At 46.8% G+C, this 23,903-nt stretch overlaps 8 protein-coding genes across 14 annotated transcripts; 4 read left to right on the plus strand and 4 right to left on the minus strand.

Annotated features, from left to right (window-relative positions):
* Positions 1 to 14: 14 nt before the first annotated feature.
* Positions 15 to 1,631, minus strand: Su(fu) (suppressor of fused). The gene has a single exon (XM_017144907.3). It carries the CDS (start codon positions 1,590 to 1,592, stop codon positions 168 to 170), a length of 1,425 nt encoding a protein of 474 aa, XP_017000396.2. The 5' UTR covers positions 1,593 to 1,631; the 3' UTR covers positions 15 to 167.
* Positions 1,632 to 1,929: 298 nt separating this feature from the next.
* Arp1 (Actin-related protein 1) lies at positions 1,930 to 4,272 on the plus strand. Its single transcript, XM_017144925.3, has 6 exons — positions 1,930 to 2,086; positions 2,814 to 2,878; positions 2,940 to 3,114; positions 3,174 to 3,325; positions 3,382 to 3,928; positions 3,995 to 4,272. The coding sequence occupies exons 1-6, from the start codon at positions 2,039 to 2,041 to the stop codon at positions 4,136 to 4,138; spliced, it is 1,131 nt and encodes a 376-aa protein (XP_017000414.1). The 5' UTR covers positions 1,930 to 2,038; the 3' UTR covers positions 4,139 to 4,272.
* On the minus strand, positions 2,264 to 2,808 carry LOC108059580 (uncharacterized). The gene has a single exon (XM_017144926.3). The coding sequence runs from the start codon at positions 2,745 to 2,747 to the stop codon at positions 2,316 to 2,318; it is 432 nt and encodes a 143-aa protein (XP_017000415.2). The 5' UTR covers positions 2,748 to 2,808; the 3' UTR covers positions 2,264 to 2,315.
* Positions 4,273 to 4,380: 108 nt separating the features above from the next.
* LOC108059581 (uncharacterized) lies at positions 4,381 to 4,934 on the minus strand. Its single transcript, XM_017144927.3, has one exon. The coding sequence runs from the start codon at positions 4,845 to 4,847 to the stop codon at positions 4,440 to 4,442; it is 408 nt and encodes a 135-aa protein (XP_017000416.1). The 5' UTR covers positions 4,848 to 4,934; the 3' UTR covers positions 4,381 to 4,439.
* A 375-nt stretch (positions 4,935 to 5,309) lies between these two features.
* NijC (Ninjurin C) lies at positions 5,310 to 7,738 on the plus strand. 6 transcript variants are annotated; one of them, XM_070216351.1, is made up of 4 exons: positions 5,322 to 5,720; positions 6,497 to 6,673; positions 6,927 to 7,138; positions 7,204 to 7,340. In XM_070216351.1, the coding sequence occupies exons 1-3, from the start codon at positions 5,685 to 5,687 to the stop codon at positions 7,128 to 7,130; spliced, it is 417 nt and encodes a 138-aa protein (XP_070072452.1). In that variant the 5' UTR covers positions 5,322 to 5,684; the 3' UTR covers positions 7,131 to 7,138; positions 7,204 to 7,340. The 6 variants fall into 6 exon arrangements, with proteins under 6 accessions (XP_044250145.1, XP_070072452.1, XP_070072454.1 ...); XM_070216352.1 differs by lacking the exon at positions 5,322 to 5,720 and adding an exon at positions 6,278 to 6,421; XM_044394210.2 differs by lacking the exons at positions 6,927 to 7,138; positions 7,204 to 7,340 and adding an exon at positions 7,521 to 7,738 and having other exon boundaries at positions 5,310 to 5,720.
* Positions 7,739 to 7,844: 106 nt separating this feature from the next.
* Positions 7,845 to 15,688, plus strand: Past1 (putative achaete scute target 1). Of its 2 annotated transcripts, none has more exons than XM_017140461.3 (4): positions 7,845 to 8,013; positions 8,434 to 9,668; positions 14,460 to 14,633; positions 14,702 to 15,688. In XM_017140461.3, exons 1-4 carry the CDS (start codon positions 7,988 to 7,990, stop codon positions 14,905 to 14,907), a joined length of 1,641 nt encoding a protein of 546 aa, XP_016995950.2. In that variant the 5' UTR covers positions 7,845 to 7,987; the 3' UTR covers positions 14,908 to 15,688. The 2 variants fall into 2 exon arrangements, with proteins under 2 accessions (XP_016995950.2, XP_070072451.1); XM_070216350.1 differs by having other exon boundaries at positions 7,846 to 8,013; positions 8,452 to 9,668.
* Positions 15,689 to 16,153: 465 nt separating this feature from the next.
* Positions 16,154 to 16,781, plus strand: LOC108056618 (rhodanese domain-containing protein CG4456). The gene is made up of 3 exons (XM_017140465.3): positions 16,154 to 16,342; positions 16,413 to 16,572; positions 16,639 to 16,781. Exons 1-3 carry the CDS (start codon positions 16,222 to 16,224, stop codon positions 16,688 to 16,690), a joined length of 333 nt encoding a protein of 110 aa, XP_016995954.2. The 5' UTR covers positions 16,154 to 16,221; the 3' UTR covers positions 16,691 to 16,781.
* PolQ (DNA polymerase theta) lies at positions 16,583 to 23,713 on the minus strand. Its single transcript, XM_070216884.1, has 7 exons — positions 22,042 to 23,713; positions 21,603 to 21,976; positions 20,994 to 21,550; positions 18,378 to 20,937; positions 18,118 to 18,325; positions 17,146 to 18,060; positions 16,583 to 17,089 (listed from the first exon to the last, which is right to left on the minus strand). The coding sequence occupies exons 1-7, from the start codon at positions 23,624 to 23,626 to the stop codon at positions 16,779 to 16,781; spliced, it is 6,510 nt and encodes a 2,169-aa protein (XP_070072985.1). The 5' UTR covers positions 23,627 to 23,713; the 3' UTR covers positions 16,583 to 16,778.
* Positions 23,714 to 23,903: the final 190 nt, after the last annotated feature.

Raw genomic sequence — 23,903 nt, forward strand, 5'->3', positions numbered from 1 at the left:
AAAGGCCCGTCGAGTGGTTTTATACTATATATTTTGACTGGACTCCGGCGGGGAGCAAAGGCCACGTTCATTGTGTTAGGAGAGATGAGATAAATGTAAAACTTACTGGTTAGTGGAAGATTCAATTCGATTAAATTAAAATAATACTAGCTACGCGCTCGACGGCTTCACATTTTCAGTGGAGCCGCGTCGAGGGACATGGGCAGCACGTTGGGCAGCAGCAGGGGCTCCGGCTGGTCGATGATCAGCTTCAGATTCTTGTCGGGCCACTCCAGCTCCAACCGCTGCTTGGGCTCGCAGTTCTCGTCTAGGCCCGCGCTGCGGAAGTCCTCCATCAGCCGGGGCACCAGTTCGTCCGGAATGAGCACCTGGATCCAGTAGCCCAGTACTCCGTAGGGTTCGCTAGGCGTCACCGCCGAACCCGTCACGCTTTCCGCCACCAAAGTGAGCGCCAGGTGCTGCGCCTTGAAGGTGAAGTGGCGGCCGTGACGGATGCGATCCTTGATGGCCAGCAGCAGGTACTTGGCCACACCGGGTGCCAGGGTAATCTCAATGCCGTCCAGCGAGATGCAGTTGGGTGCCTGCGGCTGAAAGTCCAGCGGACACGACTTGTGCAGCGAGTTGCTGCTCATGGACATGGACTGCGGGAAGCTCGGCTCCTCGCGCTTCAGCTGCTGCGTCTCCGTCAGCGGTCGGTTGTTCTCCTCGTTGGCGCACTTCTCGCTCAGCGCCTGGAAGTCCACCTCCTGCTTCACCTGCCTGGTGGGCTTGCGTTCGCGGAACGTGAATTCCGCATTGACGCCGGCCAGATCGGAGCCCTGCTTCTCCAGGTCGTCCTGCAGGTTCAGCAGGGTCTCGGGGAGCAGCTCGAACACGCTCATGGGGCGGTCCATGTTGGTCACCAGCCAATCGCCGCCAGTCTGCACATCCTGGCGGAGGAAATTAAGCACTCCACGTCCATTCCAACGGGAGGCTTGCTCCAGTTCGGTCTCAAACACGCCGACGATCTGACAAAAGTCCACCGTGCCCGTGGGCGTCTCGATGCAGCCCAACTGGGGATCCTGGGCCACCAGCAGGCTGTTCAACTTGGAGGTGGCGCTGCCGTCGAGGCTCTTGCGCCACGGGATGTTGTCGCCGAAGCACAGGCCGTTGCCCGTCTGGAAGCAGTAGCGTCCGATGGCCTGCAGCAGGTTCGCTGGCCAGGTGGGCGGCCGTTGGGGCTTCTCCGGGCTCTCGATCTGCTGTTTTAGTTCCGCCTCCGTCTTGGCCAGCCGAAAGGTCAGCTCGAATCCCATGCCGGACCTAGTGGCGCCCTCCTCGCGCAGATGGACGCGCTCGTCGCCGTGCAGATCACTCAGCCCGAAGCTGATGTAGTGCCAGTGCGGCGGAATGTTGCGATCCGCATCCCCGGGATAGTTGTACATGCTGATGTAGTCCAGCGGATCCTGGCCACCCAGCCAGTACTTGAGCAGCGTGGTCACCTGCAGCGGGTTGGGCTGAGCAGGGTACGCCTGGCCCAGGTGGTCTATGATGGCCTTTAATCCGGGTGGAGGTTTCACCTCCGGTTTTTTGTCCAAATTCTCCTCGGCCATTTCAGTGAGATTGGTAGGACCGCACAGTGACCCTAGTAAAATGCCACGGGTGGGAGGAAAAGCAAAGAAATATACCGCAACTTGAATATACCAAAGATGTAGAATGTAGAGTAGGATATTTATTTTACATTTGAGGGTTTAGTTGTTTTGGTAAATAAATTCTGCAGCATGTACACAAAAGCTTGAAAATTAAATTTTAAATAGCTTTTGTTCTATATATTTCCCCTATTTTTTGTTTTAAAGAAACTATACACAGCGGAAAGGAGCCTATTTGACACCACAGACCACCATGTCAAATGTAAACTTTTCTCTGGCATTTTTAGGAAATCTTTTGAAATTGGCTTATTTGGCTCATTTTCACCTGCGGTTTATTTCTGCGAACCAGCTACGGTCACCAGCGGTTGACCAACTATTAAAAAATTTGCAAATTTTGAAAAACGCACAAAATGGAGCCTTATGATGTCGTCGTCAACCAGCCCGTCGTCATAGATAACGTAAGTGAACCTGGGGGCAGTGGAATCCAGTACCCCTTGGCCAAATCGCGGCTTTCCAGCAGTTTGGTCAGCTGAAAAAGTGACATCACCTACGCCCGTCCCTTTGTCAGTGAACTTTCAAGCCGTCTTCAAATGGCCAACATGACTAATCCCACAAACAAGAACTGGGCAGAGACCAAAGATTTAAAAGGTTTATTTCCGAAGTAACTTGCAATTTAGATGGGAAAATCTATCTGCCCAACACACGCACACAGGGATACCTGCGGGCGATGGCCGATTCCCTGCTGTTGCGTCCCTCCATCCGGAAGCCCCTGTCGAAGTCCATCTGCCGGCCGTACTCCATGGGATAGACCACCGGAATGGACTCCACATGCGAGCCAGCGGGTCGCTTCAGTCGCTCCAATTCGGGATCTATCTTAATGCCGCACTTGCCCCTGTACGCTTGGAACATCTTGGGGCGGAGCAGCTTGTTGTAGGGATCGCGGAACTGGTCGCGGTACTTCTGGCACTCCAGGTAGAACGAGTCCACCTTGTACATGCCGCCGTAGCTGATGTTGGTCAGTCCCACCGGTGGCGAGAACTTCAGGAGCGACTCTCGCTCGTATTGCGAGTTCTTGGACACGGTCATCATGTCCACCTCGGGCACACTGAAGGATTCCATGCTGGCAATTTAGATTACTAAATCTATTTTACAAAAACTAAATGTTACATTCCTTACTTTTTTCAGGGCTCCGGTGTGATCAAGGCCGGCTTTGCTGGTGAGCACATTCCAAAATGCAGGTTTCCCAATTAGTAAGTGCCCGGAAACTCTTATTTCCTGTTAAAACCTTAAATATAACGCCTTCTCCTGCAGCATTGGCCGGCCCAAGCATGTCCGCGTGATGGCTGGCGCCCTGGAGGGCGACATATTCGTTGGACCCAAGGCGGAGGAGCACCGTGGTCTGCTCAGCATCCGGTATCCCATGGAGCACGGCATCGTCACCGACTGGAACGACATGGAGCGGATATGGAGCTACATTTACAGCAAAGTAAGGGTGCCATTAATCGATAGTATTCCCTAATTAACACAGTAAATCGTTTTAACCAGGAACAACTAGCCACCTTCACGGAGGATCACCCCGTGCTGCTAACCGAGGCACCACTCAATCCGCGTCGCAATCGCGAAAAGGCAGCCGAGTTCTTCTTCGAGGGCATCAATGCACCTGCGCTCTTTGTCTCCATGCAGGCGGTGCTCAGTCTGTAAGCATCGCGGTTCCAGGAACTCCAACTATCAAACTTAACCACTAAACTTGCAGCTATGCCACCGGACGCGTAACTGGCGTGGTGCTCGACTCCGGCGACGGTGTGACGCATGCGGTCCCCATCTACGAGGGATTCGCCATGCCTCACAGTATTATGCGCGTGGACATCGCCGGGCGCGATGTGACGCGCTACCTGAAGACACTCATCCGCCGGGAGGGCTTCAACTTCCGGTCGACAGCCGAATTTGAGATTGTGCGCTCCATCAAGGAGAAGGTCTGCTATCTGGCCACCAATCCGCAGAAGGAGGAGACCGTGGAGACCGAGAAGTTCGCCTACAAGCTGCCCGACGGCAAGACCTTTGAGATTGGACCTGCTCGCTTCAGGGCGCCGGAGGTTCTTTTCCGGCCCGATCTGCTGGGCGAGGAGTGCGAGGGCATCCACGACGTTCTGATGTACTCCATCGAAAAGTCGGATATGGATCTCAGGAAGATGCTCTACCAGAACATCGTGCTCTCCGGTGGATCTACGCTCTTCAAGGGTTTCGGCGACCGCCTGCTGTCCGAACTGAAGAAGCACTCGGCCAAGGATCTTAAGATCAGGGTGAGTATCGCTAAGCAAATACAATTCTTTATGAGATTTCTAAAACACATTAATATATATCCCCAGATCGCTGCGCCCCAGGAACGTCTCTACTCCACATGGATGGGCGGCTCGATTTTGGCCTCGCTCGATACTTTCAAGAAGATGTGGATCTCGAAGCGGGAATACGAGGAGGAGGGTCAGAAAGCCGTGCACAGAAAGACTTTTTAGTGTGTTTACTAGCTTAAACGCCGTTTGTAAAAGGCTAATTAAACTGTATATCAAATCCTTGTGTCAGCTAACATCAAGTTACCCAGAAATTTAAAACGAATGTGTATGTTCTACGCATAAAAGGGCGCAAAGTATTTAAAATGCTATTTATTGAAACTGCTTTCCCAGCCTAGAAAATAAAAAACCTAAAATTTATGAAACGCTTACGGAGGATTATTCACAGGCCCAAGCCACAAAAATAATTAGAAAAAGGATCTGTAGCATATAATTAAGTTATTGCTATAAAACATGTACAAATACGTCATCTCAGGTAGCTTGTGACGCCAATTTTGGAGGTATGTGACCCCATTGGAATGCTGCCTCCCAAAAACATGCTTTTGTTCGGAATCAGGGGAAACACTATTGGCTGGCGGTCCACATTTCCAGCGATCGCCTGTGTCATCTGGGCCAGGCTCTGGTCCAATTTGATTCCGCACTTTCCCTTATGCAAGTGGAAGAATGGCGGGCAATGCACCTTGCCGTAGGGGTCACGATAATGATCCCTGTACTTCTGACACTCCAAATAGAAGGTATCGATCCTGTAAATCTCTCCGCGACTAATAGTGGCCAGATCGACGGCATCGGGAACGAATTTCCGAATCATCTGACGATCTTTCTGGGACTTCTTGGAAACGTCCCAGTATTGAGCCTCTGGGATGGGAAATTCCATGTTTATTTTTGGAATAAATCTTGAATTTCTCTCTAGTGTATGAGCAACTCCTAACCAAATCTACTTGAAAATTGTACTGTTCTGTGTAAAATCCAAAAGCAGCTTACTCCACGCCTTCTTTTATTCAATTTTCAAAGTGTTTTGAGTTTGACTTCAAACTATGATCCAAAAATGATGAACATATTTTTAAGCGTTCGTTTTCAAATTTTAGGATTGGTTTTCAATTATAAAGCAATACACGCAATCTGTTGTTTCTTACAAAAAAATTTCCCGGAATATTTTAAAAAATTGAGTCATCAAAATAAGCCATATGTAAAATACTTCGACGAAATAATCAATCATAAAATGCAATCTGTTGTTTTTAAGAAAACATTCTCGGAGTATTCCACAAAATTGAATCACCAATATGTAAAAACTTTGTCAAAATTATCTTTAAGGATAAATAAAAATTACGTACATCCGCTTCCTAAAATGTATCTATTTAGTACATTCACTAAACTACTGTCATGAGTCATGTCTATTCGAAAATACTCTTTCCAGCTTGAACCACTCTCTATCTGGTCAAGTGTACCGAAAGCCCGACTCGCGGGTTGGGTTCTCTGTGCTGGATATTTGATTTCAGTTCGCCGTCAGTTGTTTAATCGTTTGGTTGTGTCGCAAACCGTCTCCACGACAACGATTGTGTTGCCAATTTGAGGAGACAATGAAAACTGAAACCACTTGAATTGAACGTTTTCGAGTTCTTTTGTTTGGCTTAAAAACTGAACGAAAGTGCAGTGGTGTGTGACCAAAAACAAAGCTCAAATTTAAAAAAAAAAACTGAAAGATTCATTCATTATGGCGTCAGTTATGGATAGGGTAAACGAAAATGAGGTAAGTCCGAAGATATAAAGATATTACCTCTTCAGGTGTACTCATATTCAGAGCTGGCACACTGACCTTGATCCTAACACTATATTCCTGTTCATAAATTATTTATTTACTCGTGCGAATGAGACACACCACCTCCATATCCATATCCCCATTTCCATCCCATCGGTAATTGCCAGTCCATGTAATTGTCGTTGTTTTCTCTGTTCGTGCAGTTTAAAAATGATATGTGCCCCACTCGTTTGCCTTATGCACCTTAAAACACCGATGAGCTGTGCGAAAAAGCATTTTAATTCCCACCGGTTGTTTGTTCTCATATTGATTTTCTAATTGTTATGACAATTATATGACACACCACATACCCTGTAATACCAATTATCCTTGCAGCTGTTTGTAGTATAGTTAACTTTTTTTTTTTTTGCAGAAACCTATTAAAAATTTACTTTTTTAAATTTTTTTTTGCATCTTTAAAAATAATTTATCACTTTTTCTCTGTGCATTTTTTTTGTAACCCTTGTCCCCAATGTAAGCTTTTTGTATGCCCATTTTTTCATTAGTTCGAGTTGTGATGTTCTGCCTTCTTATCAGCACAAGATCTGACATAAATGGCAAAAAGATAAAGAAAACTTTGGAATCGAACTGCTATAGTTATTCACTTTGCATTTGACTCTTGCACCGGCATCATGACATCTTTCCTCGAAAACGTATCCTTCGGTTTCACAATTTTATTTTAATCTATCTGCCTATTAAATTACTAATGTTTTCTTCATTTTTTTTAGATGAAGGCCATGGATGCCAATCGGTATGCCACCAAGAAGACGATTGCCCAGGGCATGCTGGATATTGCTCTTCTGACTGCTAATGCCTCCCAACTGAAGTACATCCTCCAAGTGGGCGAAACTCACCAGTTCTACAAGCTAATGCTGATCCTGATCAGTCTGTCCATAGTGCTACAGGTGAGCATAGATAGTTATTCATAATATCTATCCTTGTTCTCTACGTGTCCTGCACAGAGAAAAACATCATTACAAATTTGTCAATCTATTGAAATCTTCTACAACTACATAAAGTGTATAAAAATATCCTTTGAGATTTTATAAATTTGTTTAAAATCTCTTTGAAAGAGTTTTTATTTCTATTAAAATTTAAATATTTTAAAATCAAAAATCAGCCATCAGTACTGATATTGCTATGTTTTTCTCTGTGTAGGTTCTATCCGGCGTACTGAGCCTGTCTCTGAGTTTGCTGAGGGACTGCCGGTTGCACCAGCCAGAGTATCACCAGTCGGCCAATATCATTAACCATGTGCGCACGGGTTTTGCCTTTTTCACGACGATGATAAATTTGTTTATCTCGGCCTTTGATAATCGTATTCCCCCGCTACAGGGCGAAACTGTAAACAAAGTTAACTAGGACAAACGGTGGGAATAGTCTTCAATGGATCCTTACTTCCCGGTTCTAACGCTTTCCCCATTCATTTCGACAGCTTTTGGTGGGCATTCTGTTTGTGGCCATCGGGAGTCTCAACATTAACAGACAGCAGGATCAGACGGCGGCGGTGATCCTGAACGATGTCATTTTGGTGGTCGTTTTCATAATATCCGTGGTGAACGTCATCATATCCGGTTTTGGCATAGAGTACTCATAGAGTATTCAGCACGAAATGACACCGTATAAACTAAAAATCCAACGATTTACACCAAATTATAAAGTTATAAGTTAAACTAAGAATTAGATTGTAAAGCGAAATAAATAAATCGATTGATCCTAAAGCTATGCATTTTCTCTTACCTTTGCAAACAGGTGGCTGTTGGAGTTTTGCTGATCACTCAGTCCCTCATGAATATGCATAATCCCAAGCAACGTAATTGGGGCTTTACCATCAACCACTTTATAGATGTCTTCATTTACCTATCCGTGTTTTGTGACATTATGAAGATGAATTTCGGCATCGATCCGGTGGTGCCTCACAGCGACGAAGCGGAGCTTCTGAAGCCCTGAATTTCGGGGATCTCTAGCTCTAAGCACTTTTTTCGGCATCTATGATCGGCGTAGCCTCTGAGTTTTATTTATACTGACTTGAAACATTGTACATATCAATTTTTATCAAGAAAATCAAATTTAAGTTGATAATGTAAGCTGCGTTTTAGTATCACACCACAGATTCAACAGATAGCTAGTTTGTGCAGAGTTTTGTTTTAGTTATTTGTGGACTACAGTTCGGAAGGCCCATAAATTTAACGTAACATTATTTCAATTAACTAGACAATATGCCGCGCCCAGAAGCGGGCGACAGGTAAGTTGTACCTTGAACTCTTATTCTTGGGTCGCGAATTTACAATTTGAATTCGATAAGTGTGATCCTAAAAATTCATCGATATTCCAAACTCTCGGAGCTGCCAACTCTTTTTCTACAATAATGGCGGAGCTGCCAACTCTTTTTCTACACCAATCGATAGGCGATAGGCGGCGCCCATCGATTGCAGCCTTGGTCGCTCCTCCCATCACTGGCCCGAATTGAATTCCAAAAATAATACGTATACGTACGTACGCGCGTGAATCATTCGCCACACGTCCCAGCGCAGCGCGACAATCGAGTGTAGACACATAACATAACTGCCGTAGTCGTCGAGGTCCGAGATCCGAAATCCGTAATCCGTAGCACCCGCGCCAGCACACCCCACATCCCCTCACTTATTCCGGTGGCTAATTAAAGGTCTTGCGAAATGTTCAGCTTCCTGAAGCGCGAGAAGAACACCCAGGAGGTGGTGGAGAATGTGATCGGCGAGCTGAAGAAGATCTACCGGAGCAAGCTGCTGCCGCTGGAGGAGCACTACCAGTTCCACGACTTTCACTCGCCGAAGCTCGAGGATCCCGACTTCGATGCCAAGCCCATGATCCTTCTCGTGGGTCAGTATTCCACGGGCAAGACGACCTTCATCCGCTACCTGCTGGAGCGCGACTTCCCGGGCATTCGGATTGGTCCGGAGCCCACGACGGATCGCTTCATCGCGGTGATGTACGACGACAAGGAGGGCGTCATCCCGGGCAACGCCCTGGTCGTGGACCCCAAGAAGCAGTTCAGGCCGCTGTCCAAGTACGGCAACGCCTTCCTCAATCGCTTCCAGTGCAGCAGCGTCGCCTCGCCGGTGCTGAACGCCATCTCCATCGTGGACACACCGGGCATTCTCTCGGGCGAAAAGCAGCGCATCGACAGGGGCTACGATTTCACCGGAGTTCTCGAGTGGTTTGCGGAGCGCGTGGACCGCATCATCCTGCTGTTCGACGCCCACAAGCTGGACATCTCGGACGAATTCAGGCGCTCCATTGAGGCGCTCAAGGGGCACGACGACAAGATCCGCATCATCCTGAACAAGGCGGACATGATCGACCACCAGCAGCTGATGCGGGTGTACGGAGCACTGATGTGGTCGCTGGGCAAGGTGCTGCAGACGCCGGAGGTGGCGCGTGTCTACATCGGTTCCTTCTGGGATCAGCCGCTGCGTTTCGATGCCAATAGGCGTCTCTTCGAGGACGAGGAGCAGGATCTCTTCCGGGATCTGCAGTCACTGCCGCGCAACGCCGCCCTGCGCAAGCTGAACGATCTGATCAAGCGGGCGCGACTGGCCAAGGTGCACGCCTTCATCATCGCCGAGCTGCGCAAGGATATGCCCTCCGTGTTCGGCAAGGACAGCAAGAAGAAGGATCTTATCAAGAACCTCGGCCAGGTGTACGATCGCATCCAGCGCGAGCACTCCATTTCGCCCGGCGATTTCCCCGACATCAAGAAGATGCAGGAGGTGCTGCAGCACCAGGACTTCACCAAGTTCCACTCGCTGAAGCCGCATCTGCTGGACATTGTGGACAACATGCTGGCCAAGGACATTGCGCGGCTCATGGAGATGATTCCGCAGGAGGAGATGACACTGGTCTCGGATCCCGTGGTCAAGGGTAAGTCCCCCTCGCACCGCTTTGTCGTATCCGTCACCTGCTGCACTTGCTGTCCACCCAAAATGGGGGGAACCACTCTTATTGAGAAATCTCGCGGTTTTCCTCGAGCATTTCACTGGCGTTTTCGCTTTCCCAGCGCTCTGAAACATTGCGCATGCGCAGCGAGAAAAATTCCCCAGTTAACCCAGATATTTGCCAAGCCAAAATGCGAAGAAAACGAGTTTTGCTAGAGCTCCGAGTAAGCGGATTGGATTCAGTTATATGGCTAGAGCTAGCGAATTTAATGGATACAATTACAACTGGCAACGAAAGCCACCGGGGAGCGATCCTAAAATCCAGCTTCCTATTTTTCGCTGGCTGGAGAATTATGCAATGCCCTGGCAACTATGACTATATATAACCGTATACTATAGACGAAACATATTCGAGCTATATAAACAAAGTGATAAGCCCCGAAAACTGATAAGGCGACAAAAAAGTCGGTGTCAGTTTAGCGCTTAGGCAACACACACGCACTTTTTGCGCAAAACTAAACATCGAGGTGGAAGCAAATATCGCCGAGAACCACGTATATTCTATATCTTTTGCAAATACTGGGTTGGCAAGCTGATAAGCGACTACTTTGTACTCGAAAAGGGGGCGCCATTCGCCGCTAGGCGTGGCCAGCCGAAAATGAATACTATTTATATGTCGGTAATTATCAAGTTGCTTTCGTCATGGCAAGAAAAAGTAAGCCAAGTTGACTGTTTTCTCCATTGGCCAGATAAGATTCGTGGTTATGATGTAATCATTGGAAAATATCGATAGCCAGAGCACAGGGTTTGTTCTAATTGGGCCTTATGAGTCATCAGAGAAAGAAAATAGTTGTACAGTTGGGCATGATAAATATTTCACACTCGAGTACCCAGTGGCTGAATCGGATCTGGCTCTCCGGAGCAGACGCATCCAGGCAAGCATGACGAGTACCACGCACTCGATTCCGAGCCAAAACGCCCAGCAAAACAATTGGAATTCGGTTTTCAGGGGGGAGAAAGCAGGGGGCAGAGTAATGTAGTTAATCAGAGACTAGAGGCGCCTCAACTAAACTTTAATTGGGAGCCAATTCCATTCGATGCCAGCTGAGTGGCGACCGGTTTACTGTGACCTCTGAACTTCGTGCGTGGCCCAGAGTTCAAGGCCTAATTACACTTTTTCCGCACACCTGTTCGCATTCCCCCATGCATTCGTTAGTGGGCCAAGCAAAAGTGGCTTGTTTGTCAACCCTTATCGGGTTGCTAGGCAATGTGGCTGCCGCCGCCTGCAGCCAACTATATATATTAGATAAAAATCAATGTAAGGCCGAGTCAGCATGCCATCATCAAATGTGTCTTATCAGTCGGGGAAAACGTAGTCCAACTCTCCTTGGATGGACGAATGTCCCCGTCTGCTCCTCTATGATTAGCAGTGCTCTAATTTCCACCAGCAAATCTGTATGCTCATTTCGTTTATCAAAGTAAACACTATAATTAAGTAATAAGTTCGCCACTGTGGCGATGCTGGTGGAATTTTTAAGCATTTCGGACATATTTCGTACCTTAAACTGGGAATTATCAAAAGAATAAGTAGCTCAAAAGGTTATCAACGCGACAATTACCGCAAAACTTGTAATTATCTCTAGCCTTTGGGATTATTGGATGTTATACAAGCGACTTATGAAAAGCCAGTCACTAATATTATTGCTCATTTATGTAATCATTTGTTTTGCATGCACAAACCGTTTTTATCGTTCGACCAAAAGGCTCAGTCACCAGTTCCAAATGGACTTTCCATTTATTTATACTCGGTTATCAGCAAGTAAATTATTTTATACTTCCTAAACGAAAATACTGCTATAAAACTAAAACCGAAAAGCGTGTGATTGGATTAATTCTGTACACAGACGGCCAAAGTAATTATCTCTTAATAGGCAAAGCAATTTGAAATGGGAAGAGTAAATAATACAACTTTGCATTCCAATAATTTCTGCCTCTCGAGAGGGAGAACTTTGTCCGGTGCATTTGTCATGCGGCAAGCTGATCAAATAAAGCCCCCAGAATAATCCCCACGCCCAGTCCAGACGATCCCTGATCATAACCCATCCCACCTCGGGCGAGATACACATATCTGTGGATCCGAACCGGTTGCCGTCGGATATTTTTGATGGCGTTGGCAACCTGAGGCCGCGTATCAATTTGTGCCTCTCCGATTCTGACTTGGAACGTGTGGCACTGGCTAAGTGGCTCATCCTCCGCCTAATCCGCCGGTGAATTTCCCATGGGGAATACGAAATTCAGCTGAACACTAGCAAGTGCTAAGTGCAGGAAGAAAGCATTTTACTATGATATATATATAATCCACAATGGCATTGTCTGATCTTTTCAGTTTGCCTTTTGGTTTGTGGACCACTTGAGTGGCTTTTTAATTTAACTATTAGCGCATTTCGCATGACCTTGTGCGAAAGCATTCCACAAATACGTCAAATCTATGCTATATAATACGACTGCCGAAAGCGATCGACTGATGTCATGGGGGGGATCATTATTCCACCGAATGTGTCATCCGCAGTCTCTGTTTACGAATCTCGAACTGTGTAAAATTCGATAGCCCCCTAAAATTGACTCGACAAGTGAATGAACTTCTCGGTTATAATTACACCAGAGGAAAGGGGCGGAAGAATTTCGGTGGACGTACCCCTGAAAGAGAGGCGGAATGCGTTGATAAAGCGAATCGCGATCAAAGTCAAGAACTCGGGCCTCTAAATTAGTTCTGTGTGTGTATCTGTATCTCTGATTTTATTTTCGTTGTGTTCGCTGCACACTTTGGTTTTATTTCACAGCATTTCCGTTGTTTTGTCTTGGATAATTGACTCGGGTAGTCAGTACATGCAGTCCATCGCCAAAATAAGGGCCCCTGTACCAGGTTGTCTTAATAGTTTCGCTTGATTTGCCAATGGACCGTGCCCTCGATCGCAGGTTGTCAGGTTGACTCACTTCCTTCACTTCCAAATCAGTCACCGCACATCTGAATCTGTGCTGGCATCACATGTTTAGCAATATGTCGCTAAATAGCTATACACATATCTAACACGATCTTGCAGAAATATGTTCTTCTGTTCGCCGTTCTTTTCGTTTTCGCCATTGGCCCACTAATTTATCTTGGTTTGATTTCCACGTCCGAGTCACTCGGCACTCGTCACTCCAGCACGCTCCAGATGCTCCTCCTCCTCCTCCTCTGTCATCGTTCTCTCTCTCTATTTCTTGCATACCCAAAGAGGATTCCGACGAGGATTTCGATGTGGCCGAGGAGCCCAATCTTCTGACCCCCAGTTCGCAGCGGCAGCAGTTTGCGGAGCGCTTCGATCGCTGGCTGCAAAATCTGCGCCAGCAGCAACTTCGTCTGTTCAGCAGTTGCACTAGTCGGGTGGGCAATGTCGTCGAGAGCGACAAGGAAGCCGATCCGGGTGCAGAACCACAGCCAGAGACTGAGGTTGAAGCTAGGCTGGAGGTGGATTCAGAGCTAGAGAACAAACCTGATCCTTTTCCCGAGGCTGACGAAGATCCGGAGACGGGGACAGGGGCAGACATGGACGTAAGCACCCTTAGTAGTTGCTCCACAAATCAGTGGCATGACGCAATCGCAAAGTTCATAAGGAATAAAACATGGAAATCACAACTCACAATTCGCAACTTTTGTGCGAATTATAATTCTAAAAATAAAAACTTTCCAGAAACAAAAGAAGCTAAGAAATTCCACAGAGTTCAGACATTTTGATTAGAATAGAGATTTTAAAACTGTTTCAGGAAATAAGTACATACATAATTGCGAAATTTTTTAATCAACAGAAATAAAATATGTGCTTATAATTATTTCTAATATACAAAGTTTCTTAAATACAAAAAATGCGAATTTTTTATTTAACAGAAATAAAATATGTGCTTAAAATGATCTCTAATATAGATCCCTAAAAGTAAATGTATATTGCAGAAATCTTTGGAATAATAAGAAGTTTTTAAAAAGATTCTAAAGTTTAAATATTAAATTTCATTTTTTCAAATTTACCGTCTCAAATAATTTTACTTGGTAACATAAACTTAGATAATATAACTTAGATCCTTAAAAGCAAATGTATATTGTCGAAATCTTCCAAGTAATAACAAGTTTTTAAACAGATTCTAAAGTGCACATATTTTAATACATTTTTTATAAATTTACGGTCTTAAATAATTTTACCAAGTTAAACTTGAGCAATTTATTTCTTTTACCAAAATCTAACATACTAGATCAGATTTTGAATACATAGGTTAAAAAACAATGCATTTTTGAGTTCCTATAACCATAAAATGGTTGCAAAATAATCTTGCCTTTAGGCTCCAAGTCATGCCACCCGTAGAGCCCTTTTCAATTGGCCGATGCGACAGCAAGAGGCCGCAAACGAATTGAGCAACTTCAAAAAAGTGAATTGAGTTCGCACTTGGCAACCTGCACCGCCCATCTCAATTGCCGCCCAGAATGCACCGCAATTGCCTGTTAAAGTAGCCGGCAAAGTACATGCTTAAGTCGGTCAGCCGGCCTAGTCACGATACGTACGGCGGCGACGTCAATTGGAGCCAAAACGATCTGAAGGTTTTAATTGCCTCAAATTGAATGTTTGTGCACGGCGACGCACCGATCAACTTAGATTACATGCTTAATTAATGCAAATTTATGGCGCACACAGAGTATCGAGTAGCGAGCTGACCTTTTCTCTGATCTTTTCCCTTTCCTCCTCCACAGGTGGTGCCTTCGAGGGAGTCATCGACGACCACGTCTCACCCTTCGGCTACATGAAGGGCGAGGGCATCGACGCCGGCTACGGAGAGCACGAGTGGATCTGCAACAAGGACAAGCCACGCACAGACGGCATCTTCAATGGGCTGGGACCCGTCGATGGCAAGATATCCGGTGCAAGTAAGTTTTGCTGCCTTTATAAAATCTTTAAAGAAAGAAAGAAAACTAATTCCATCCCCCACTTTCAGCTGCCAAGCAGGAGCTCATCAAGTCGAAACTGCCCAACTCGGTGCTCAGCAAGATCTGGAAGCTGTCCGATGTCGATGGCGATGGCTTCCTGGACGCTGACGAGTTCGCGCTGGCCTTGCACTTAATCAACGTCAAGCTGGAAGGCTGCGAGCTGCCCACCGTGCTGCCGGAGCACTTAGTACCGCCGTCGAAGCGCTATGACTAGTGCCCTGTTGTAATATACACACCCGATCACACCACCTCACGCCACCCCAAACACATTGAGACCAACTCCTAGGATGCACTATGTTCGATTTGTTTTACTTTCAACCACAGTGCAGGCGACTGCCTTTTTATATGTACTATACTCGTTGTGAGAACGCGCTAAACTGGGTATTAAAACACACACAAGCGGCAATGGCAAGCATTGCACCATATGAGATATCAATCATAAATTCGTAGAATTTACACAAACGTAGCATATTTTTGGATAATCGATTGTGAAGCGAGATGTAATGTAGAGATGAGGAACCAGCCTAGTGGAATAAGACAAGAGAGTGTGTGTTGAGCGCCCCAATGTCGTTGTTGACTTAAGGAAAGTGTGAAGAAACAATTGTTCAATGCCAATGAAAAAGCATGAAGTTATACTGTATACAATATCTAGGTTAATGTCGATGTGCAGCTTGAAGGGCCATTAATTTGCAACCGTACCACTTTTATACGCAGTAAATATATTTGTTATACTGAAATCTAAAAACTGTAGAACGTGGGACAAGGCATGTATTTCCTGTATTTATTTTGCAATATTATTTAATTGTTCTGAATGCTCCTACAAGAAAGGCCACAAGAATTGAAATAAAAACGTTGTGCAATTTAAATTTTGTTAGTGCAAATAATTGCCTGTGCTTCGACTATTTTGTAATTAGTGAATTCTTGAATATTATTAAATGTGAAATTTAAACTGATTTTTAAATTGTATAAAAAATAAAATAACACAATTTTGGAAATGCCTGTTGTTTTGGATTTAAATTTGGGGGTAGGTAATATATAAATATATTATTGAATATTTCGTCTAATAACTTGTAACATTTCAAAATAAATTGGTTTAGTTTTTATTGTTTTTTATTGGTACTTATAAAAGGTCGCAAATAGAATTTTATTTTTAAAACCGCTCTAAATTTAAAATTTTAATGGTTCTTTTTCTCGTCCGCGTGTCAAATTTAAAGTAAGCTTTGAATTCTGAGCTCCCAAAATAATCTTGAACCCTACTGTAAATGTAACTTGTAAATGAGAAAACGGGTGTTATTTTGATTTAATATTCGGATTAAATTTAAAATTTATGATGGTTTAAAAAATGTGGGCGGTTACTTTTGATTTTTTAAGTTTAAATTTAGTATTATAAAAGTAGTCGATACTTTTGATGCGGTATATTTCTCACATCCTACTGGTATATTTAATCGGTCTATCAGTGGTCACACTTCAGATACCGGGATTAATTTTTAGTTTGTGTTTAATTAATTTATTAAAATATAACATTGATATGGCCACTTATGAGGAAGTCAAGGATGTTCCAAATCATCCGGAGAAGTACCTCTTCGACGTCCGCAACGAGTCGGAGCTGAAGGAAACCGGTGTCCTGCCCGCCAGCATTAACATTCCATGTGAGCAGCGCCAAAGTGCAGGGATTACCGGCTTAATGGACACACCTTTCTATATTTCCTCTATTTCCAGTGGCCGAGTTGGAGAAGGCTCTTAACCTGCCGGACGAGGCCTTCGCCGAGACCTATGGACGCGAAAAGCCGGCAATCGATGCGGTCCTGATCTTCTCCTGCAAGGCGGGAGGACGCGCCGCTAGGGCGGCTAATCTGGCCAGCACATTGGGCTTCACCAAGTATATAACATTTTTTAAGTAATTTTAATTCTGTACATTTATTTTTCCTAATTATTCTCTTTACAGTGCCAAGTCCTATGCCGGATCCTGGACGGAGTGGCAGGCGAAGCAGAATTAATACCCTATAAACATGCAGTCTATACAAATTTGATAAAAAATTCTATAAAATTCCAAATACTACAATAATAATAAAAGAGTCAAACAAACTACACCCTAATCTCCTGCAGCTCTCCCCAACTGCGTCCCATCTTCAGCTTAACCTTGAGTGGCACACTGAGTTTAACACAGTTCTCCATGGTGAGGCTGAGAACCTTGGCAATTTTCTTGGCCTTCTCGGAAGGCACCTCGAAGATAAGTTCGTCATGTAGGTGCATAACCAGGTTAACTGATCTCTCCCCCAATCCCAGCTTATCTCGATAACGGGCTATGTTCTTTTCCATCTTCAAAATTGCACTCTTCGCAATATCCGCAGCTGAACCCTGGATGGTGGAGTTAATAGCCTGGCGTTCGGCTTGATCTGCGGGAAAATAAGGATATTTATATCAAAAATACATTTAGTTTTATAACTATTACTTTTCATCTGCTCCTCGGGACTGTTGATGTGGTCCAGGTAGCGTCGACGTCCCGTAATGGTCTCCACATATCCCTGGTTGCGCGCAAACTTGACCACCTTGTGGGTGTACTCCCGAATGCCCTTGTATGCCTGGTGGAATTGCTCGGATATCATCCGCGCCTCCTGCTCATTGCACTTTAACGACTCAGCCAGGGCGCGCATGCCCATGCCGTAGACAATCCCGTAGCAAATCTGCTTGGTGCCGTTGCGGAGATGCTCCGACACCTCGGACTCGTCTATTTGGTTCCAGTGCGCCGCAATGGCGGTAAAGAGGTCCTGCGGCGAGTTCATCACCTCCACCAGAGCCTTGTCCTGCGACAGGTGGGCCAGAATTCGCATCTCCAGCTGACAAAAGTCAGCCGACAGGAGACAACGCTCCTCATCCTTCGGTGCGAAGGCCGAGCGGCAGGATATATTGAGCGATTCCGATCCCACTTTTATTGCAAAGTCTTTTGCGACATTCTGAAGATTCGGTTCGGTCATGGAAATACGACCCGTCGCCGTATACGTAATACTCTGGCCATGAATTCGGTCCGCCTGGCAGCACTTGAGCAGCGGTTGAATGCATTTGGCCAGAAGACCGCCCAGCTTTCGGTGGCCCAGTATGAGAAGCGATATTGGCGAGTCCAATTTCTCGAGCACCTGACGCGAGGTGGTCACGCGACCGTTGGATTTTCGGTGAAGACCCAGCACCTTGGCCACAGCCTGCGTCGAACCGAGATTGAAACGGGAGCCATGCTGCTCGTAGATCTTCACCTCCAGCTTCTTCATGCCGGCCACCATTTGCTGAAAGACTCGCTGCAGACGCTGCTCTTTCGTGGGAAAGCCAACGAACTCCATATGGCAAAGGGACAATTGAATGGGCATTTCGATATCTAAAAGGAAATCTGGTTATTTACAAACACTCTTAATAAGAATTTCTTAAAACTCACCTTGGAAAAACTTGAGCAATTGTCCCGTGCCGATCCTGCCAAGATTCTCAATCTGACCCTGCAGAATGTGCACTGCTACACAAGCTTCAATCGAAGCCCTGATCTTTGGAAGAATGGCACTAGAGCTATCCAGTCCGTAGCTGCTGTAACCACGACCGCTGCCACAGAGATCAGCAAGGGCAGTGCATTCTGGAGCAAATTGCTGGCACTGCAAGGTCAACAATTAAGAAAAAAATCGTGAAAGGAATAATAATAATTACCATATTGTGAAAACTCATTGTCTTGTCCGGCTGCAGAAGCCAGTTGGCCACCTTGGGGTCCTCCAGCTTGGCGCTGATCCTCTCCAGCTGCGGAATGGCTCTCAGCAGCATCTTTAGCTGCTCCTTTCCATCGTGCATGATTAAAGTGAGATCTTTTCGAGCCATCAGCTTGCACAGTTCCTGCACCTTTAGACTGGTAGGAACAACTTGCCCCTGTTTATGTACTTCATCCTGCATATTTATGTAGTAGACTACATTGTCAGCCAGGCAGAAGGACAAACCGGAGATGAAGTTGCTGTCGTCCACCTGAAAAAGCACCTGTTTGCCGGCGGCTGCCTCTCGCTGCTCCGCCGCCGCAACCTGATTGATCAGCAGGTTGGCTCCAATTAGAGGCTTCTGTCTGCCCGCTTGGGCCTGCAAACCCACGCTGAAGCCAAAACGAGGGGCCTTGAGAAGCTCCATCAGAACACCTTGAAACAACTGCTTGTTGCCACACACATCGATTATATCTATGCTAGAGAAGCTTGAGGCATTGTCATCTGCTTTCGAACAGCTCAGAATGTGTGAGGCATTCAGATGCAGAGGATTTTTCATTAATGAGTTCTCCATGGACATGTCTGAGATTTCCATAGAAGAGGCCACATTGGAAGAGCTTTTAGATTCCAAATCTGTCTCGGTTTCACTGGGCGTGGTTTTGGATACACTTCTACTCGGTGATCGGGAACTGGGACTCTGCAGGCGCTGCGAACGCAACTGGTAGGAGCGCATCATCCTGGATGCATGTGGAGTTAGGCTACCAATCACCTCCGGTTCCTTGGGCTGCGAGCTAGGTATCTCATCCGCCTCCGCAGAAGCAGGAACCTTGCTCTCGGCGGCCGTAAGAGCGGCGGTCAGTCCGGTATTCAGCATAAAGGAATCGTCTGCCATAAACAAATCCTGCTCCGCCGTGGATGCCTTTCTTGAGGCAGTGCGATTTGGGGTTGGTGTGGGCGAGGGCGTATGATTTCGAGGACTTCTTCGTGGCAGCTGAGAAGCTGAGCTTTTGCTATGTCTGCGTGTAGGAGTGGCAGACGATTCTCTGCTGGAGCTGGATGGAGTTTTAAATGTCTTTGCCGTTGGTGGATTGGGAATAGATCCAGCCTCTTTATTAGGGGTTTCCAACTGTGTACTCTTTTGGGTCTTTTGAGTAGCGGGAGTATTATTTACCGCAATCGGACTATGTTCAGGGGCAATTGATGCAGATCGTGCTGCCTGTATAGGTTGATCCTTAGACTGGTTATCCATTTCGGAACGTTTCTGCTGAATCTTCAGTAATGCTATCCTACGACGTTCAGCTATTTCTTTTCTCAACATTTCTTTACGGACATTATGACTGGTGCTGGGCTTCTCTTCGTCTGCTATCTGCGGACTTTTACTGGGAACAACTGGACTGCTTTTTCTATCAATCTCCGATTCCGTTCCCTGGATTTGTTTTGAACAGGTCTCGGTTGAGTTACTTGCGATAGCTTGGATGTTATTTTGACTGGGCAGATTGGAAGATAAACTCGGAATGGCTACCTTTTCCTCGGAGTTATCAACTTTTATTGGTTGTGCCTTCTTTACTGCAACCACAGTATTAGGATTAACCTTATCCTGATTCTGATTTCGTTTTTCCATCTTTTCCAAAGGTTTCTCAGAAGATTTTTCAATGGTTTCTTGAACATTGGCAGCATTGTGCCTGTTACTTATTTCTGGAGCTAGTTTTGTATTAAACCTTTGACTAGCGATGTTTTTATGCTGATTAAGAGTGCCAACTAAGTTGTTTTGCTGTGGCTTATTTAGCTTATTCACCAGTGGCTCCAGTTTGGGAATCTTGTGGGTTCCTGAAGCTCCGACAGTAATTTTTTCATCCCTCGACAGCTTTCGCTTTGAAGGCGGTTGATTTCGAACTTGCTCCTCCTCTAGGGACATATGAATGTCAACCTCCTCGTCGTTCTTCAGCGATTGTGAACTTTCATTGCCCTCCAGCTGTGTCTGCGTCCACTTGATACTGCCCACTCCGATCTCGTACTGAACAAACTGACGAGCTTCGCCGATTATCAGTTTAGCAGCTTCGTTGACTGTCATTCCCGCTTTACCCGTAATGAAGAAGTTCCTTACGACATTTCGCTTGGCCGCCTCCTCCGCGTTCTCGTGGTCGTGCTGCTTCGCAGAGTCGAAGCTAAGCGAATTGAAGAGCACTTTCTCCAACTCCAGGACATCAGCGCCCGCCAGCTCCACCAAACTGGTGAATCCGGCATCGAAAAGCGCACGTGCTCGCTTCTGTGACAAGTCGGGCAACCGCATCAGATCGATGAGATCCCTGTGGATGCCGAAGAAGAGGCGATCCTTGAACTGCGATACGATCAGCGCAAGCGTGGACCACTGCAGGGAGTTGCAGAAGGCGGTGACAATGCCCGCGAAGGTGGAGGCCATTTGCTGCAGACTCTGCAGCATTCCTCGGTGGCACTTGAACTTGTGCACCACCACGTTTATGGGCGTCTCGTTAACCAGCTCCTGTAGGGCCAAAGCTGTGTAGAAACTGGGGAGTATGTAAGGATGATTAGTTGATGTTCTCTTAATAAAAAAGTGACCCACCGCTTATGCACCTGCATCTGCTTGTAGTCCAGTTTCGTTTGACCACGCATTGCCTTCACGAGAAAGGCTTCCTTGACGCCCACCAGTTCGCCCACTTTCTTCATGGCCGGATTGAGCTTTTCCCACATGTCCAGGTAAATCAGCCAGTCGAGATCCTGCAGCTGATAGCAAACGGAGTACGGTGTCACCAGATACACAGCATGCAGCTCAGACTCGAGGACGAAGCAACGACGGGACTTCTGCAGCTCCGCAAAGAGAATCAGACCATCGGTGGGTGGCATGGAGGAAGCCAGGCAGGCGGCACCCAGACGCGTGGCCACATAGGCTGTTGTCTCCGCCTCCTCGTCCGTTTGCAGGCGAACGAACTCGTACTCTACCAGAAAGTCCAGGGCATCGTTTATGTAGTGCGAGTCCGAGTCCTCCTCTGGTGGTTGGTCCTTTGCTTCCAAAGCCTTCTGGGCACTCAGCAGTGTGCAGTTGACGAAGCAATCAATGTCCTGTTTAGTGGTAGCCACACCAGAAGATATAACCTCCAGGAGAGCGCGTTTCAAGTGGGTCTGTGGTGGGAATTTCCTTTAGTTTGCTGATGCTATTGACTGGGTTACTTACACTTCCGTCCATTTCCAGGCAGGAAGTGATGGGCTGCAGCTGCGCTGTGACCAGTTCCCTTCCAATTCGAGCATTGCTCTCTGTGCAGATGAGTATAGACTCGCCCAGCGTATCCTTGCCAGTGCGTCCTGCCCGTCCGATCATCTGGCGATACGTGAGGGAACTCATTTGCTTGCCCCCGAACAAAGGAGAGCGAATGAGCACGCGTCGAGCGGGCAGATTAACACCAGAGCTAAGTGTGCTGGTGGCCACCAGGACCTTCAGTGATCCCGCTTTGAACGAGGCCTCCACAATGTCCCGCTCCTCGGTAGTTAAACCGGCATGATGAAAGGCGCAGGCGTAGGTAACAGCCTTGCCCATGACCGCATCGAGTCCTAAAAGGAATAGATGAATTAAACTCAAGGATTTCAGAATAAACAATCGTTTTCCCTAGACCAACCTGTAGGAATATCCCTTAATTGCTGCTTAACTTCCTCGATGGCCTTCGGATTAAGATTCACCCGCAAACGGCGGCCCAGTTCTGAGCCAGATTTGATCAAACCATGCATGGCAGTGGCCAACTGGACGGCCAGGTTCTCGCACCAGTCCTTCGAGGGGCAAAACACAATCACGGAGCAGCCCTCCAGCAACGTTTCGATGCAGAGCAGAGCCACGTCATCGGAATCGTTGCCCAGCGCCTGCCGCATCTCCTTTTGCTGCGAGACGTCGCGCAGGAACTTCAGCTGCTGGTCAAAGATCTTCGTGCCCACCTTGATCATTTCCTGCAGAGCCACGGGACGATAGTTTGTGATGTACAGCTCAGCATCCAACCAGCTCTTCAGCAGCTCTACATTTTCCAGAGTGGCCGACATGGTGATCACCTGGATCTGCAGGGCATTACGACGCGACATGTAGAGGATCTTGGCTAGCAGAAGTTCTAGAATATAGCCGCGTCCCTTGTCCGAAATCAGGTGCACCTCGTCGACCACGACGGTGCCGATGGTGTCCAGTTTTCCCTGCTCCAGCAGCTTGTTCACAATCGAGTTGGCCTTCTCGATGGTGCAGATGGCCACATGGAGGCTCTCAAAGCCACCGGGTGGCGTGTATCCCCCGTAGAATCCCTCCACGCGGTAACCAGCCGGCGTGAGCAGATCCTGCAGATAGAACATTTTCTCGCGGACCACAGAGATGAAGGGCAGGATGAGCAGCACCTTCTTGCCGCGTTCGAGGACCGTTTTCAGCAGCAGAATCTCACTGACCAGCGTTTTGCCCGCCGACGTGGGTGCGGAGTAAACGAGGTTGCAGTGCTCGAAGAGAACCCTCGGCTTGCAGAGGCACTCCACCTGCCAGTCGAACATCTGGACGACGCCCTTCTTCTTGTACTCCGCCTGGATGCTAAATGGCAGGTTCCACGAGGCTATTGATTTCTGGGACTCCAAATCCAAAGGGGGATCTCTTCTCTCGCTCGCCGCTTCACGGACGCTGGAGGAATTGGGTGATACCCGCAGCTGGTTGGGCGACATGCTGCTCAGGTTCTGGGTAACCTGCGAGATCTCGTGATAGACAGGCTGCTTGGCCAGGACGCAGCGACTGCGCAGGATGTCCTCCCTCAGCTGCTGGGAAGCCTCCTGATCTTGCGCAGGACAAAGGAAGCTGCTCTCGTCCAGATTATGCAGCTCCTGGACTGCCTCCTTGTCCTTGTCCTCCGTGTCGAACACATCCTCCGTGCAGATTTGGGCATCGAAGGCGGATGAGGAGCTCACATCACCGGAATCCCGATGGGAAACTCCCACCAGCAGTTCCTCAATCTGTGATACATTGACCACTGACTGCTCTGCCGGCTTCTTGGCATGATTGACCTCGTAGGAGAACTCGTCCTGGAAGAACTCCGAGTTTATATCGTGGCTGGTAATCTTCGAATCCCGGTCAGCTCCTTGGAGATTAGCATTTCCCGCATGTGAATTCTCCTTTCCCGCCGCTTGGATGCCCTTCTCCAGCTCCATGAAGGTGCTATTTCCGAAGTCAAACGACTGCGAAAACGCCATTGCACTTTTGTTTTTAAATATTCATAATAAATAATTGTTTTTAATAAATAAATAAATTGAAAAATAGCTAGGATAAAAAAAACAAAAACGACGCGGGCTCAGTGTGACCGTCTAAAGATAGTTAAGAATACCCTGGCTATCAAGAATAAATTCTTGGGACAACACTAATTTTGGGACATTTTAGCCTGTTGCCTATTTTAAAATAAATAAATAGGGGAATTCCCTAAACTGTTGAATTGCTGAATTGTTGAGTTTTGGTCAGCTGTTAATCAGCTGT

Source organism: Drosophila takahashii, chromosome 3R (assembly GCF_030179915.1).
Source record: "Drosophila takahashii strain IR98-3 E-12201 chromosome 3R, DtakHiC1v2, whole genome shotgun sequence".
In the NCBI taxonomy this organism is placed as follows: Eukaryota; Metazoa; Arthropoda; class Insecta; order Diptera; family Drosophilidae; genus Drosophila; species Drosophila takahashii.